The 16,629-nt window shown below is 58.1% G+C and overlaps 3 protein-coding genes across 13 annotated transcripts in view; 2 read left to right on the top strand and 1 right to left on the bottom strand.

The window, feature by feature from the left end:
* ddr1 (discoidin domain receptor tyrosine kinase 1) overlaps positions 1 to 11,778 on the top strand; it is a 57,161-nt gene extending 45,383 nt beyond the window's left edge. For 8 of the 11 annotated variants that reach the window (XM_088632743.1, XM_088632736.1, XM_088632741.1 and 5 more), the window contains 9 exons: positions 807 to 973; positions 1,396 to 1,609; positions 2,347 to 2,433; positions 2,675 to 2,925; positions 3,053 to 3,180; positions 8,702 to 8,899; positions 9,164 to 9,398; positions 9,668 to 9,817; positions 10,122 to 11,778. In XM_088632743.1, the coding sequence (XP_088488869.1) occupies positions 807 to 973; positions 1,396 to 1,609; positions 2,347 to 2,433; positions 2,675 to 2,925; positions 3,053 to 3,180; positions 8,702 to 8,899; positions 9,164 to 9,398; positions 9,668 to 9,817; positions 10,122 to 10,262 (1,571 nt within the window). In that variant the 3' untranslated portion in view covers positions 10,263 to 11,778. The remainder of the gene's footprint in view (positions 1 to 806; positions 974 to 1,395; positions 1,610 to 2,346; positions 2,434 to 2,674; positions 2,926 to 3,052; positions 3,181 to 8,701; positions 8,900 to 9,163; positions 9,399 to 9,667; positions 9,818 to 10,121) is intronic. The other 3 variants (XM_088632738.1, XM_088632742.1, XM_088632740.1) reach the window with 3 other exon arrangements.
* Positions 1 to 16,629, bottom strand: part of LOC148671962 (uncharacterized) — a 360,178-nt gene that overhangs the window by 220,608 nt on the left and 122,941 nt on the right. The gene's annotated exons all lie outside the window — the stretch shown is intronic.
* Positions 16,046 to 16,574, top strand: LOC148671971 (epithelial discoidin domain-containing receptor 1-like). Its single transcript, XM_088632838.1, has 2 exons — positions 16,046 to 16,141; positions 16,273 to 16,574. Exons 1-2 carry the CDS (start codon positions 16,046 to 16,048, stop codon positions 16,411 to 16,413), a joined length of 237 nt encoding a protein of 78 aa, XP_088488964.1. The 3' UTR covers positions 16,414 to 16,574.

The raw sequence follows: 16,629 nt of genomic DNA, 5'->3' as shown, positions 1-16,629 counted from the left end.
CTGGAGAAGAGGGAGAGTGCAAGAGCAGGAGAGGAGAGAGTTCAGGAGCAGTAGAGGGGAGAGCAGGGAGAGTGCAGGAGCAGGAGACTGGAGAGGAGAGAGAGAGCAGGAGACTGGAGAGGAGAGAGAGTGCAGGAGACTGGAGAGGAGAGAGAGTGCAGGAGACTGGAGAGGAGAGAGAGTGCAGGAGCAGGAGAGGAGAGAGAGTGCAGGAGCAGGAGAGGAGGAAGAGTGCAGGAGCAGGAGAGGAGAGAGAGTGCAGGAGCAGGAGAGGAGAGAGAGTGCAGGAGCAGGATAGGAGAGAGAGTGCAGGAGCAGGAGAGGAGAGAGTTCAGGAGCAGTAGAGGGGAGAGCAGGGAGAGTGCAGGAGCAGGAGACTGGAGAGGAGAGAGAGTGCAGGAGCAGGAGAGGAGAGAGAGTGCAGGAGCAGGAGAGGAGGAAGAGTGCAGGAGCAGGAGAGGAGAGAGAGTGCAGGAGCAGGAGAGGAGAGAGAGTGCAGGAGCAGGAGAGGGGAGAGAGTGCAGGAGCAGGAGCAGGAGAGAGGAGGGAGAGTGCAGGAGCAGGAGAGAGGAGGGAGAGTACAGGAGCAGGAGAGGAGGGAGAGAGCAGGAGCAGGAGAGGAGGGAGAGTGCAGGAGCAGGAGAGGGGAGAGGAGGGAGAGTGCAGGAGCAGGAGAGGGGAGAGGAGAGAGAGTGCAGGAGCAGGAGACTGGAGAAGAGGAAGAGTGCAGGAGCAGGAGAGGGGAGAGGAGGGAGAGTGCAGGAGCAGGAGATCACTAATCTGGAGTTCGGCTGCTCTGTTCCCAGGAGCGGACTGGGTGGTCCTGACTCCGAAGGCGGGGCTTCCCGTCGCCAAGGACGACAGCAGCCACACCTCCATCCTGGTGGGCTGCCTGGTGGCCATCATCCTGCTGCTGCTGGGGGTCATCGCCAGCATCCTGTGGCGGCAGCACTGGAGGAAGCTGCTGGGCAAGGTGAGACCCCAGGAGCACAGAGGGGAGCCCCCGAACCCCTGATTGAGCCCTGTGGGGTTCAGGGGGAAGGGAGCTGTCGGCTGCGTATCCCCAATCAATAGGTTAGTCGATCACAGGTCGTCCCAGGGCCTGCGTTCCCGGAGGTATTCGGCTGTGGAGCTCAACTCCTGCCGGACTGGGGGTCCTGGGTTCGAGATCCTGCTGTGAGGTGCAGAGCGGGCACCCCCTCTGTACCGTAGGGCCTGTTGGCGAGGGATCTTGGGACAGAGGGAGGGGACACCAGAGGGCGCTGTGGGAGCCGAGGCACCGCGAGAGGCCTGGTCTGCTACTGCTTTACCAGCAGTGGGGCGTAGTTAGGAGTAGCAGACCGGGCCTCCCTGCCTCCTCCTGCCGGCGCTGACCCGTCCTCTCCCTGCGTCCAGGCGCAGGGCCAGTCCCACGAGGAGCTGCGAGTCCACCTGTCCGTGCCCGGCGACACCGTGGTCATCAACAACACCCACAACCCCCTGGGCTCGGCTCGATACAGCAGCCGGTACCAGCGCATCCAGTCCTGCGCCGGCGAGCCGGACCGAGAGGAGCACAGTCCAGGGGAGTACCAGGAGCCCAGCGTCCTGCTGAGGCAGAGAGAGGCCACCGGTGAGAGAGAGAGGGGTTCATACTGACTGGACACTCCAGGACATGAACACTGCACTGAGAGAGAGAGGGGTTCATACACACACACTGACTGGACACTCCAGTACATGAACACTGCACTGAGAGAGAGAGGGGTTCATACATACACACTGACTGGACACTCCAGTACATGAACACTGCACTGAGAGAGAGGGGTTAATACACACACACTGACTGGACACTCCAGTACATGAACACTGCACTGAGAGAGAGAGGGGTTCATACATACACACTGACTGGACACTCCAGTACATGAACACTGCACTGAGAGAGAGAGGGGTTCATACACACACACTGACTGGACACTCCAGTACATGAACACTGCACTGAGAGAGAGGGGTTCATACAGACACACTGACTGGACACTCCAGTACATTAACACTGCACTGAGAGAGAGAGGGGTTCACACAGACACACTGACTGGACACTCCAGTACATGAACACTGCACTGAGAGAGAGGGGTTCATACAGACACACTGACTGGACACTCCAGTACATGAACACTGCACTGAGTGAGAGAGGGGTTCATACAGACACACTGACTGGACACTCCAGTACATGAACACTGCACTGAGAGAGGGGGGTTAAAAAGTTGTGTCTTTGTCAGTATGTTTAGTTCCTGTGAGTCCGCGTGGGTGTTGTGTCTCTGTGGCTGTGTCTGACTGTTGTCGTGTCTGTGTTGTTGTGCCCCTTGTCCCCAGCGCGGCCACTGAGCAACCTCCTCCTGCCGTCGTCTCACAGCCTGACCCCAGCTGGGGACGAGGGTAGCAAGCCCATCAACACGCAGGGTAAGACTGAGACACACACAAGACTGGACACCCCGTCTCTCTCTCACACTGAGACACACAGGGGTTCGCTGGACACCCGTTCTATCTATCCTTCATAGGGCAGTTTTTGGGGTTCAGCCCTGGAGCCCCACGATCTCTCCCTGTTTCCTTGTTCAGTCTGTCTGTCTGTCATGACATCATTTCCTGTGTCAACAATCTAATTAGTCATGTTAATTAATTCAAGCCCCCCCTCTTCTCCCAGCAGCAGGTGGGCGTGGCTACAGCGAGGCTATGGCCCCGCCCCTGCAGGAGGCCCCACCCCCGTACCCCGGGGCCCCGCCCCCTCCCAGCGTGCCCCACTACGCGGAGGCCGACATCGTCAGCCTGCAGGGCGTCAGCGGGAACAACACGTACGCCGTGCCCGCGCTGGCGGCCGAGGACAGCGCCCCCGCCGAGCTACCCCGCGCCTGCCTGGTCTTCAGGGAGAAGCTGGGCGAGGGGCAGTTCGGGGAGGTGAGCAGTTACCCCCACACGGGGCCCGGAACCCCGTAACGGGACCCAGACGCCGTTAGTGTGACCCAGACTCACCCCACTGTCCCCCCTGTGTGTCCTGGGGTGACCCCTCTGTCTGTGTCCCCAGGTCCACCTGTGTGAGATACACAGCCCACAGGAGCTGCCCGGACTGGAGTTCCCCTTCAACATCCGCAAAGGGCGCCCCCTTCTGGTGGCCGTCAAGATCCTGCGCGCCGATGCCACCAAGAACGCCAGGCAAGTGCTGCTTGTTCCCCCCTCCCACCCCTCTCTGTGTAGAGCCTCCTGGCCTGACTGGAGGAGCTCACCCAGCTGTGTCTGGAGAGAAGCCAGGGTATCGGTGAATGTGTGAGAGTCTATGATTGTTTATCTGTGTGTGTGAGACTGTCTGTCTGTCCTGTGATAGACTGGTGTCCTGTGCAGGCTGTACCCCGCCTTGCTTCACACAGACAGAACCCCAGGTCTGGTATTGAACCCCGGACCCTACATGGACCCTAAACGAGCCTACATGTGTGCAAGAGTCTGTCCGAGTGAGACTGAGTGTCTGAGTGTGATTGTGAGTCTGTGCGAGTCTACATGTGTCCGAGTGAGACTGAGTGTCTGAGTGTGATTGTGAGTCTGTGCAAGTCTACATGCGTCCGAGTGAGACTGAGTGTCTGAGTGTGATTGTGAGTCTGTGCAAGTCTACATGTGTCCGAGTGAGACTGAGTGTCTGAGTGTGATTGTGAGTCTGTGCAAGTCTACATGTGTCCGAGTGAGACTGAGTGTCTGAGTGTGATTGTGAGTCTGTGCAAGTCTACATGTGTGCGAGAGTCTGTCCGAGTGAGACTGAGTGTCTGAGTGTGATTGTGAGTCTGTGCATCTGTGCGAGTCTGTCCCCGCGAGTCTGCGTGACTGCGAGTCTGCGCGCGAGAGAGTCTGAGTCTGCGTGACTGCGAGTCTGCACGCCAGAGTCTGAGTCTGCGTGACTGCGAGTGTACGTGTGCGAGAGAGACTGAGTCTGCGTGCAAGTGTACGTGTGCGAGAGTGTCTGAGTGTGACTGTGAGTCTGCGGGCGAGTGTACGTGTGCGAGAGAGTCTGAGTCTGTGTGCGAGAGTGTCTGAGTGTGACTGCGAGTCTACATGTGTGCGAGAGTCTGTCCAAGTGAGACTGAGTGTCTCTGAGTGTGACTGCGAGTCTGCGCATCTGTGCGAGTCTGTCCCCGCGAGTCTGCGTGACTGCGAGTCTGCACGCCAGAGTCTGAGTCTGCGTGACTGCGAGTGTACGTGTGCGAGAGAGTCCGAGTCTGCGTGCGAGTGTGTCTGAGTGTGACTGCGAGTCTGTGCCCGAGTCTACGTGACTGCGAGTCTACATGTGTGCGAGTCTGTGCATCTGTGCGAGTCTGTCCCCGCGAGTCTGCGTGCGAATGTACGTGTGCGAGTGTCTGAGTCTGCGTGCGCGAGAGTGTCCGAGTGTGACTGCGAGTGTGCGTGCGCGAGAGTGTGACTGCGAGTGTGCGTGCGCGAGAGTGTGACTGCGAGTGTGCGTGCGCGAGAGTGTGACTGCGAGTGTGCGTGCGCGAGAGTGTGACTGCGAGTGTGCGTGCGCGAGAGTGTGACTGCGAGTGTGCGTGCGCGAGAGTGTGACTGCGAGTGTGCGTGCGCGAGAGTGTGACTGCGAGTGTGCGTGCGCGAGAGTGTGACTGCGAGTGTGCGTGCGCGAGAGTGTGACTGCGAGTCTGCGTGCGCGAGAGTGTGACTGCGAGTCTGCGTGCGCGAGAGTGTCTGAGTGTGACTGCGAGTCTGCGTGCGCGAGAGTGTCTGAGTGTGACTGCGAGTCTGCGTGCGCGAGAGTGTCTGAGTGTGACTGCGAGTCTACATGTGTGCAAGAGTCTGTGCATCTGTGCGAGTCTGCGCATCTGTGCGAGTCTGTCCCCGCGAGTCTGCGCATCTGTGCGAGTCTGTGCATCTGTGCGAGTCTGCGTGTGCGAGAGTGTCTGAGTGTGACTGCGAGTCTGCGTGTGCGAGTGTGACTGCGAGTCTGCGTGTGCGAGTGTGACTGCGAGTCTGCGTGTGCGAGTGTGACTGCGAGTCTGCGTGTGCGAGTGTGACTGCGAGTCTGCGTGTGCGAGTGTGACTGCGAGTCTGCGTGTGCGCGTGTGACTGCGAGTCTGCGTGTGCGCGTGTGACTGCGAGTCTGCGTGTGCGCGTGTGACTGCGAGTCTGCGTGTGCGCGTGTGACTGCGAGTCTGCGTGTGCGCGTGTGACTGCGAGTCTGCGTGTGACTGCGAGTCTGCGTGTGACTGCGAGTCTGCGTGTGACTGCGAGTCTGCGTGTGACTGCGAGTCTGCGTGTGACTGCGAGTCTGCGTGTGCGAGAGTCTGCGTGTGCGAGAGTCTGCGTGTGCGAGAGTCTGCGTGTGCGAGAGTCTGCGTGTGCGAGAGTCTGCGTGTGCGAGAGTGTGACTGCGAGTGTACGTGTGCGAGTGTGAGTCTGCGAGTCTGCGTCCGAGTGTACGTGCGAGAGTGTCCGAGTCTGCGTCCGAGTGTACGTGCGAGAGTGTCCGAGTCTGCGTGCGAGTGTACTTGCGAGAGTGTCCGAGTCTGCGTGCGAGTGTACTTGCGAGAGTGTCCGAGTCTGCGTGCGAGTGTACTTGCGAGAGTGTCCGAGTCTGCGTGCGAGTGTACTTGCGAGAGTGTCCGAGTCTGCGTGCGAGTGTACTTGCGAGAGTGTCCGAGTCTGCGTGCGAGTGTACGTGCGAGTGTCCGAGTCTGCGTGCGAGTGTACGTGCGAGTGTCCGAGTCTGCGTGTGCGCGAGTCTGCGTGTGCGAGAGTGTCCAAGTGTGACTGCGAGTCTGCGTGTGCGAGTGTCCGAGTGTGACTGCGAGTGTACGTGTGCGAGAGTGTCCGAGTGTGACTGCGAGTGTACGTGTGCGAGAGTGTCCGAGTGTGACTGCGAGTGTACGTGTGCGAGAGTGTCCGAGTGTGACTGCGGGTCTACATGTGTGCGAGAGTGTCCGAGTGTGACTGCGGGTCTACATGTGTGCGAGAGTGTCCGAGTGTGACTGCGGGTCTACATGTGTGCGAGAGTGTCCGAGTGTGACTGCGGGTCTACATGTGTGCGAGAGTGTCCGAGTGTGACTGCGAGTCTGCGTGCGCGAGTGTGTCCGAGTGTGACTGCGAGTCTGCGTGCGCGAGAGTGTCCGAGTGTGACTGCGAGTCTGCGTGCGCGAGAGTGTCCGAGTGTGACTGCGAGTCTGCGTGCGCGAGAGTGTCCGAGTGTGACTGCGAGTCTACATGTGTGCGAGAGTGTCCGAGTGTGACTGCGAGTCTACATGTGTGCGAGAGTGTCCGAGTGTGACTGCGAGTCTACATGTGTGCGAGAGTGTCCGAGTGTGACTGCGAGTCTACATGTGTGCGAGAGTGTCCGAGTGTGACTGCGAGTCTGTGCCCGAGTCTACGTGACTGCGAGTCTACATGTGTGCGAGTCTGTGCATCTGTGCGAGTCTGTCCCCGCGAGTCTGCGTGCGAATGTACGTGTGCGAGTGTCTGAGACTGCGCGCGAGAGTGTCCGAGTGTGACTGCGAGTGTGCGTGCGCGAGAGTGTCCGAGTGTGACTGCGAGTGTGCGTGCGCGAGAGTGTCCGAGTGTGACTGCGAGTGTGCGTGCGCGAGAGTGTCCGAGTGTGACTGCGAGTCTGCGTGTGCGAGAGTGTGACTGCGAGTCTGCGTGTGCGAGAGTGTGACTGCGAGTCTGCGTGTGCGAGAGTGTGACTGCGAGTGTGCCTGAGTGTGACTGCGAGTGTGCGTGCGCGAGAGTGTCCGAGTGTGACTGCGAGTCTGCGTGTGCGAGAGTGTGACTGCGAGTGTGCCTGAGTGTGACTGCGAGTGTACGTGTGCCAGTGTCTGTGTGTGACTGCGAGTGTACGTGTGCCAGTGTCCGAGTGTGACTGCGAGTCTACATGTGTCCGAGTGTGACTGCGAGTCTACATGTGTGCAAGAGTCTGTGCATCTGTGCGAGTCTGCACATCTGTGCGAGTCTGTCCCCGCGAGTCTGCGCATCTGTGCGAGTCTGTCCCCGCGAGTCTGCGCATCTGTGCGAGTCTGTCCCCGCGAGTCTGCGCATCTGTGCGAGTCTGTCCCCGCGAGTCTGTCCCCGCGAGTCTGCGCATCTGTGCGAGTCTGCGTGTGCGAGAGTGTCTGAGTGTGACTGCGAGTCTGCGTGTGCAAGAGTCTGCGTGTGCGAGAGTGTGACTGCGAGTCTGCGTGTGCGAGAGTGTGACTGCGAGTCTGCGTGTGCGAGAGTGTGACTGCGAGTCTGCGTGTGCGAGAGTGTGACTGCGAGTCTGCGTGCGAGTGTGAGTCTGCGAGTGTACGTGCGAGAGTGTCCGAGTCTGCGTGCGAGTGTACGTGCGAGAGTGTCCGAGTCTGCGTGCGAGTGTACGTGCGAGAGTGTCCGAGTCTGCCTGCGAGTGTACGTGCGAGAGTGTCCGAGTCTGCGTGCGAGTGTACGTGCGAGAGTGTCCGAGTCTGCGTGCGAGTGTACGTGCGAGAGTGTCCGAGTCTGCGTGCGAGTGTACGTGCGAGAGTGTCCGAGTCTGCGTGCGAGTGTACGTGCGAGAGTGTCCGAGTCTGCATGCGCGAGAGTGTCCGGGTGTGACTGCGAGTGTGCGTGCGCGAGAGTGTCCGAGTGTGACTGCGGGTCTACGTGTGTGCGAGAGTGTCCGAGTGTGACTGCGGGTCTACGTGTGTGCGAGAGTGTCCGAGTGTGACTGCGAGTCTACGTGTGTGCGAGTGAGTCCGAGTCTGCGTGCGAGTCTACGTGTGCGAGTGAGTCCGAGTCTGCGTGCGAGTGTACGTGTGCGAGTGTCCGAGTCTGCGTGCGAGAGTACGTGCGAGTCTGCGTGCGAGTGTACGTGCGAGTGTACGTGCGAGTGTGCGTGCGAGTCTGCGTGTGCGCGAGTGTCTGAGTGACTGCGAGTCTGCGTGTGCGCGAGTGTCTGAGTGACTGCGAGTCTGCGTGTGCGCGAGTGTCTGAGTGCGACTGCGAGTCTGCGTGTGCGCGAGTGTCTTGAGTGTGACTGCACGTGTGCGAGTGTACGTGTGTGAGTGTCTTGAGTGTGACTGCGAGTCTGTGCCCGAGTCTACTTGTGCGAGTGTACGTGTGCGCCTGAGTCTCTCTGAGTGTCTGCGAGTCTACATGTGTGCGAGTGTGACTGCGAGTGTACGTGTGCGAGAGTGTCCGAGTGTGACTGCGAGTGTACGTGTGCGAGAGTGTCCGAGTGTGACTGCGAGTCTGCGGGCGAGTGTACGTGTGCGAGAGAGTCGGAGTCTGTGTGCGAGAGTGTCTGAGTTTGACTGCGAGTCTGCGTGTGCGAGTGTGTCTGAGTGTGACTGCGAGTGTACGTGTGCGAGAGTGTCCGAGTGTGACTGCGAGTGTACGTGTGCGAGAGTGTCCGAGTGTGACTGCGAGTCTACATGTGTGCGAGAGTCTCCGAGTGTGACTGCGAGTGTACATGTGTGCGAGAGTGTCCATGTGTGACTGTGAGTCTACATGTGTGCGAGTCTGTCTGAGTGAGTCTGTGTGCGAGTCTACATGTGCGCAAGTCTGTGCGTGTCTACGTGTGCGAGAGTGTGAGTGTGACTGAGTCTGTGTGTGAGTCTCCATATGTCCGAGAGTCTGTGCGAGTGTGCGAGTCTACATGTGTGCGAGATCAGATCGCCCCAGCAGGACCAGTGGGCCTGACCACCAGTGCTGACTGAGCCACTCCTCCCTCCAGGAATGACTTCCTGAAGGAGGTGAAGATCCTGTGGCGGCTCAAGGACCCCAACATCATCCGCCTGCTGGGGGTCTGCGTGCGCGATGACCCCCTGTGCATGGTGACGGAGTACATGGAGAGTGGAGACCTCAACCAGTACCTGAGCCACCGCAGCCTGGAGGACAAGGCCACCGCCAGCCATGGGGAGTCCACCGTCAGGTCTGTCCACTCAGTGTGTCTGTACAAACCCCCCTCTCTCTCAGTGCAGTGTTCATGTACTGGAGTGTCCAGTCAGTGTGTCTGTATGAACCCCTCTCTCTCTCAGTGCAGTGTTCATGTACTGGAGTGTCCAGTCAGTGTGTGTGTATGAACCCCTCTCTCTCTCAGTGCAGTGTTCATGTGCTGGAGTGTCCAGTCAGTGTGTCTGTATGAACCCCTCTCTCTCTCTCTCAGTGTTAATATGAGATGTGTCTCTCTCTCCAGCTACACCTCTCTGATCTCCATGGCCTGCCAGATCTCCTCCGGGATGAAGTTCCTGGCCTCCCTGAACTTTGTGCACCGGGACCTGGCGACCCGGAACTGCCTGGTGGGGGAGGGCGGCGCCATCAAGATCGCCGACTTCGGCATGAGCCGCAACCTGTACGCCGGCGACTACTACCGCATCCAGGGCCGCGCGGTGCTGCCCATCCGCTGGATGGCCTGGGAGTGCATCCTCATGGTACGTCTCCCGTCGGGGTCCCCCACGCCCCCGGACTGGGGTCACTGCTGCTGGGGTGACCTCCTGCTACAGCATCGCCTGACCATTGGGGGTACCCTCCGATATGGGTGCGTTCAGGGTGACCCTTTGTGTCTGTCTGTGTGTGGGGGCGACCCTGTGTGTCTCTGTGGGGGTGTTGGGGGTGACCCTCTGTGTCTGTGTGTTGGGGGCAACCCTGTGTGTCTCTGTGTGGGGGTGTTGGGGGTGACCCCATGTGTCTGTGTCCCCAGGGGAAGTTCACCACGGCCAGCGATGTGTGGGCGTTTGGGGTGACCCTCTGGGAGATGCTGAGGCTGTGTAAGGAGCAGCCCTACGCCTCCATGACAGATGAGCTGGTGATCGAGAACGCTGGAGAGTTCTTCAGAGACCAGGGCAAGCAGGTAACAGCCACACCTGGCCAGGAGTACCTGTACCTGTCTCTCTCTCTCCTGTCCTGCAGGCTAACCTGTCCCTCTCTCTCCTGTCCTGCAGACTCACCCATCTCTCTCCTGTCTCCTGTCCTGCAGGCTCACCCGTCTCTCTCCTTTCTCCTGTCCTGTAGACTGACCCGTCTCTCTGCTCTCTCTCCTGTCCTGCACTCACCCGTCTCTCTCTTGTCTCCTGTCCTGCAGGCTGACCCATCTCTCTCTCTCCTGTCTCCTGTCCTGCAGGCTCACCCGTCTCTCTCCTCTCTCCCGTCCCCAGGTGTACCTGTCCCGGCCAGAGGTGTGTCCGCAGGGCCTGTACGAGCTGATGCTGAGCTGCTGGAGCCGGGAGTCCAGGGAGCGGCCGTCCTTCCCAGCAATCCACCGCTTCCTGCTGGAGGACGCCATGAACATGGTGTAGCAGGAGCGGCTCCGACCTGCGGACTCTCGCGGGGCAGGATGTCCTCTGTGGGCTCGGAGGGTGGCGGCCCTGAGGGCTGAGCCTCTTGTGCGCCCCCTGGTGGCATTCGAGACAGACAGCCTCTGAGGAAGAGGAAGGACACTAGGGGGGTGGGGGAGGCTGGTACTTCTGTATTCCTTTTACTTCTCGTTTTTCTGGGTTCCTGGGGTGGCGGTGTTTGGAGGGGGGGGGGTGTGGCGGAGTTCAGGGGACTGCTGGTTCGGTCTCCTTCCTACAAGGGGGCCCCCCCCAAGAGGAAACGCTCTCTTGCTGCTGCGTGCTGGGGTGTGGGAGAGGGGTCTGTCTGCTGTTTGCTTTGCAGTCTTGCACATTTCCAGGCCCACTTCACCAGCAGCCTGGGGCTTCGCTCAAATCTGCTCCGGTACTTTGCCCCCGAGATCGATTGCTCACGATCGACTCACTGGGACTGGCCCTGGTCAGTATCTCCATGTGATCGATTGCTCACGATCGACTCACTGGGACTGGCCCTGGTCAGTATCTCCATGTGATCGAATGCTCACGATCGACTCACTGGGACTGGCCCTGGTCAGTATCTCCATGTGATCGATTGCTCACGATCGACTCACTGGGACTGCCCCTGGTCAGTATCTCCATGTGATCGATTGCTCACGATCGACTCACTGGGACTGGCCCTGGTCAGTATCTCCATGTGATCTATTGCTCACGATCAATTCGCTGTGACTGGCCCTGGTCAGTATCTCCATGTGATCAATCACTCCTGATCAATTCACTGTGACTAGCCCTGGTCAGTATCTCCATGCGATCGACTGCTCACGATCAATTCGCTGTCACTGGCCCTGGTCAGTATCTCCATGTGATCAATCACTCCTGATCCATTCGCTGTGACTGGCCCAGGTCAGTACACTGTCCAGTCCTGTTAGACCAGGAGGACAGCTGGTCTGGTGGTTCAGGTCCAGTCTATCTGGTCCGGTCCTGTTAGACCAGGAGGACAGATTTGGGGTATCGGCTCCTCGTCTCTGCGCCCCGGTGTGCAGGAGAGACGCGTCAAACACCGTCCACAGGGGGCGCCGCTGTTCTGTATCGCACCTCCAGCTACAGGGGGCGCTGCTGTTCAGAGCAGGACAGGAGCAGGTGGAGTCAGTCCAGGGTGTTCTGGGGGACGGGGGGCTCGCCCGGCCAGCGTTGAGGTTTAGGGGTGAGGGCGGCGGGGCGGGGGGGTGAATACTACCCCAGGGGCGTGGGCGCTGTAGGTACTGCTGTCGTGACACACTGGATGTCTTTGTGTTTTTTTCCTTCTACTTCGCCGACTACTAATGTTGTACATAGCGTACGGGACAGATTGTTACACTAATATATGGAGACGTTGGTGCGTTCCCCGTCTGCGGTCCTCGCGTTGCCTCTGGGCGGCGCTGGCGTGTCGAAGGCTCTCGGGTTCGTCTGGTTCTTGTCGTGAATCTTTTTGTAGAAGTTTTAATAAAGTAACATTTTCAGATAACTGGGTGTCCTGTTCTGCTTTCTGCACCCCGAGTGATCGACTGCCCCTGCTGCTGACTGGAAGTCATCAGTTAAAGGGTATCGGCTTCAACAACAGGGCTGTGCGGCTTGTTCCCCACCCCCGCCCCTCTCTGTGTACAGTAGAGCCTCCTGTCCTGACTGGGGGAGCTCACCCAGCTGTGTCTGGAGAGAAGCCAGGGTATCAGCTTGTTCCCCCCTCCCACCCCTCTCTGTGTACAGCAGTGCCTCCGGTATCAGCTTCAACACAGGCTGGGTACAGAGGAGGGAGAGCTGGTGAGGAGCGTGGCTCTGATCCTATCCTTGATCCGATCATGGCTCTAATTCCTGTAATTTATGAGAGCACAATCACAAAGCATCTAAAACTGTACAACTCCAGACAGTTTGGGGTCATGCGTTCGTTTGATCCAGCTGGGGACTTTGTATGACCCTGACAGACACACTGATTCCAGGTGAGAGACTCACACTGAGGTGACCTTTCTCCAGCTGTACGACCCTGACAGACACACTGATTCCAGGTGAGAGATTCACACTGAGGAGAACTGTCTTTCAGCTCTATGACAGATTCCAGGTGAGAGCTATACTGAGCTGAGCTGTATGAGCCCTCTTTAGATTCTGATAAGTTTTACACATCAAAGACACAGCTCCTTCAATGTCTCCCTCTCCACACTCTGTAGATCGCTACTGAATCCTATTGGTTGCCATGCTGCCTGGTAGTCTGGCTCCTTCCTAGGACTTTGTCCCTCCCTGGAGGCCTGGCACAACTGAGCTCCTCTTGCATCGTCAGGCACTCTACCCCAACGTTCACAGTCCTTGGTGTTCCCAGAGACAGAGTGTCAATGATGAGGTCACTTCCTCCCCAGCTTCCAGTCATACCCATCTGGCTCCAGACTGGTATCGTGTCATCCCCTAGCGTTAGCCCACAGTGGACACTCCACCTGGCTCTAGTCGTTAACCCACCTAAATACCACCTATCCTTGTGTTAGTTCCACACAATCTGTGAATTGCAGTTGTGTAATCTGTTGTATCCCAATGTTAACCCCTATAAATTCCTGTCCTCCAACTCTTCCATCCCTCTTAACGAGCCTTTAACGAGCTCGCAGATTTCAATGCTGACAACACCGCTGTGTGCTGTACTGTTCGTGCATCGATCAATAAACCTTGATTGATTGAGTGTTGGTCCGACAGTCTTGAGGAACAGATTACAGAGACTGAGCTGCTGTGTGATGGATTAAATCTAATCTCCCTGAGAGAAAACAGTTCAATTACAGCACAGAGGATTTAAACAGACACAGATCTGTGTGCCACTGTGTTAGTAACGCAGTACAGAGCGGAGCACAGTATGATTTTAATTCCTAACAGGACACAAGATGGTTGAATCTCTCAGTCTGATGAGCAGTAAGATCAGTGACTCAGTAATACAGCATCAATCACACTCACTGAGGGGAGGGTTGATGTCCAAACTGTTCCTCCTCTTGACAGGCAGTCTGGGCTCCTCTGTCTCTTTCTCCAGCTCCTCTTCCTCCAGTGTCTTTCTCATCTTCTCCTTCAGCTCCTCTTCTCTCCTGCTCCACTCCTCCTCCAACCTCTGTCTGCGCTCCTCTTCTCTCTCCCTTCTTTCATACTTCTGTCTCAGCTCCTCCATCTCTCTCTGTCTCTCCTCCTCCCCCTGTCTGATATATTTTTCTAGTTCAGTGAGACCTGTTGCCCTGCTGTGTGTGGATTATAAAATCCTGTCCAAGGCTCTGGCCAACAGGCTGAAGGTGGTGCTGGGGTCTGTGCTGCACTCCGACCAATCGTACTGCGTGCCCGGAAGGTCAATCTTTGTTAACACATTTCTGATTCGAGATGTTTTGGCCACCTCCAGACTATTGGGTTTAGATACTGGTCTCATTTCGTTAGACCAGGAAAAGGCCTTTGATAGGGTTGAACATCAGTATTTGTGGAGGACCATGAGGTCCTTGGGGTTCAGCCCCGTCTTTGTTGCCATGATTCAGGTGCTGTACAGTGACATCTTCAGTGTGCTAAAGGTCAACGGAGGGCTGAGTGCTCCGTTTCCAGTGCGGAGGGGAGTCAGGCAGGGCTGTGCACTCTCAGGAATGCTCTACTCCCTTGCCATTGAGCCTCTGCTACATCAGCTGCGCCGGGTCATCAGGGGCCTGTCCATCCCGGGCTGCCCCGATTCCACTGTCAAGATCTTGGCATACGCTGATGACATCATGGTCGTGGTCGGAGGAGAACAGGATGTCAGGGCGCTACAGACAACTTTGAATGATTTCCAGCGGCTATCATCAGCCAAAGTAAACTGGGCCAAGAGTAGCGCCCTACTCCTGGGGGAGTGGAGCAAGATGGGTCCCCCAGTCTTGCCAGAGAGGCTCAGCTGGACCAGAGGGGGACTCAAATACCTGGGGGTACACCTGGGGGATGAGGCCAGCGTGAAAAAGAACTGGGAGGGGCTCCTTGAAAAAGTGAAAGGTCGTCTGGACCGCTGGCGCTGGCTGCTCCCCCAGATCTCCTACAGAGGCCGGCTTCTGATTGTCAACACCCTGGTGGCTTCGATGTTGTGGCATCGCTTGGTGTGCCTGGAGCCACCAGCCGGACTGGTCGAGGAGCTGCAGGCCACGCTCATCGACTTCTTCTGGGACGGACTGCACTGGCTGCGGAGGGGCGTCTTCTATCTGTCCAGAGAGGACGGAGGGCAAGGACTTATCGACATCCGGAGCCGGGTGGACGCCTTTCGCCTGCAGGCAGTGCAGAAGCTGCTTTTCGGCCCGGCCTCGCTGTACTGGAGGGAGCTGACCTTCACCCTGCTGCGTCGAGCAGGACACCTCGGGCTCGACTGTGTGCTCTTCCTGATGGACACCAGCAGGGTTGACCTGTCTCCACTGCCGCCTTTCCAGCGCAGTCTCCTGGAGACCTGGCGGCATCTGCGCGTGCAGAGAGAAGAGGAGCGGCCCAGTCTATACTGGACACTCAGAGAACCATTAATACACAATCCACGAATGGACATAGAACCGGGCCGCTCCTTGGACTTCACCAGCAGACTGGTCCACGCCAACGTCACACAGCTCCACCACCTGCTGGACGTGGATCAGGGCTGCTGGCGCAGCGTGGAGTGGGCGTGTGACGTGCTGGGACTACACTCACGGCGGTGTGTAGACAGGTTTCTTAGTCAGCTTCGCTCTGCTCTGCCTCTCGAGGAGATGCTGCTGATCCAGGGCCTGTTTGAGGATCATCGCCTTCCAACCACACAGCCTCCTTTCCCTGGTCTGCTAGTGTCTCCTGCGCTCAGTCTCGGACCCACGGGATCTCTCCTTGAGCCCCTTGCCTCAGAGGAGAGGTCTCTAGCTGGTGTTGGGGGGAAATGTCTGTACAGACTAGTCGTAACATCTAGGCACCAGGCCCAGCTGTCCGTGCTCCCTGACACTCCCTGGAGGGCTCGTCTGGGAGTGCTGGATGACGTCCGGCCTGCCTGGGGTAGCCTCTACAGATTTCCCCTCAACAAGAGGGCTGGTGATCTGCAATGGAGGGTCCTGCACACCATCCTTGGGGTCAACTCGTTTGTGTCGGTTCTGGACCCGGGGGTGTCTGACGCCTGTCCCTTCTGCGCTCAGAGGGAGACGGTGTTCCACTGCTACAGCGCCTGCTGGGAATCATGTTTGCCGTACTGATCCGGCTCTTCACCAACCTTGGCCTGGCCTTCAATTATGTTATTTTCGTGTTTGGGGTAGGTCGTACGAAAAAACGAAAAACTCAGACCCTCCTAGCCAATTTTCTGCTGGGCCAGGCCAAACTCACCATCTACAAGACTCGGAAAAATAAGATCTCTGGATCCGGGTCTGTAGACTTGGTGAGGATGCTTGAAGGGTTGGTGAAGAGCAGGATATCGTTAGAATTTTTGTTTGATAAATCTCATAATGACCTCGGAACCCCATGTGTCTGTGTCCCCAGGGGAAGTTTACCACAGCCAGCGATACGTGTGTGTGTGTGGAGGGGTGACCCCATGAGTCTGTGTCCCCAGGGGAAGTTCACCACGGCCAGCGATGTGTGTGTGTGTGTGTGTGTGTGTGTGTGTGTGTGTGTGTGGGTGTGGGTGTGGGTGTGGGTGTGGGTGTGGGTGTGGGTGTGGGTGTGGGTGTGGGTGTGGGTGTGGGTGTGGGTGTGTTGGGGGTGACCCTGTGTGTCTGTGTCCCCAGGGGAAGTTCACCACAGCCAGCGATGTGTGGGCGTTTGGGGTGACCCTCTGGGAGATGCTGAGGCTGTGTAAGGAGCAGCCCTACACCTCCATGACAGACGAGCTGGTGATCGAGAACGCTGGAGAGTTCTTCAGAGACCAGGGCAAGCAGGTAACAGCCACACCTGGCCAGGAGTACCTGTACCTGTCTCTCTCCTGTCTCCTGTCCTACAGGCTCACCCGTCTCTCTCCTGTCTCCTGTATTGCAGGCTCACCCGTCTCTCTCCTGTCTCCTGTCCCCAGGTGTACCTGTCCCGGCCGGAGGTGTGTCCGCAGGGCCTGTACGAGCTGATGCTGAGCTGCTGGAGCCGGGAGTCCAGGGACCGGCCGTCCTTCCCAGCAATCCACCGCTTCCTGCTGGAGGACGCCATGAACATGGTGTAGCAGGAGCGGCTCCGGCCTGCGGACTCTCGCGGGGCAGGATGTCCTCTGTGGGCTCGGAGGGGGGCGGCCCTGAGGGTTGAGCCTCTTGTGCGCCCCCTGGTGGCGTTCAATTCACTGTGACTGGCCCTGGTCAGTATCTCCATGTGATCAATCACTGTGACTGGCCCTGGTCAGTATCTCCATGTGATCGATCACTCCTGATCCATTTGCTGTGAC

Source organism: Lepisosteus platostomus, chromosome 5 (genome assembly GCF_059453375.1).
Source record: "Lepisosteus platostomus isolate fLepPlt1 chromosome 5, fLepPlt1.hap1, whole genome shotgun sequence".
Classification (NCBI taxonomy): Eukaryota; Metazoa; Chordata; class Actinopteri; order Semionotiformes; family Lepisosteidae; genus Lepisosteus; species Lepisosteus platostomus.
The sequence above is the reverse complement of the archived record's forward strand: the minus strand, read 5'-3'. Positions and strand labels throughout refer to the sequence as shown.

Excerpts from the sequence above, each read along its gene's own strand:
- LOC148671971 (XM_088632838.1), top strand. The coding sequence starts at position 16,046 with ATGCTGAGGCTGTGTAAGGAGCAGCCCTACACCTCCATGACAGACGAG. Across the intron at positions 16,142-16,272 it reads TCAGAGACCAGGGCAAGCAG|GTGTACCTGTCCCGGCCGGA; the intron begins GTAACAGCCACA and ends TCCTGTCCCCAG.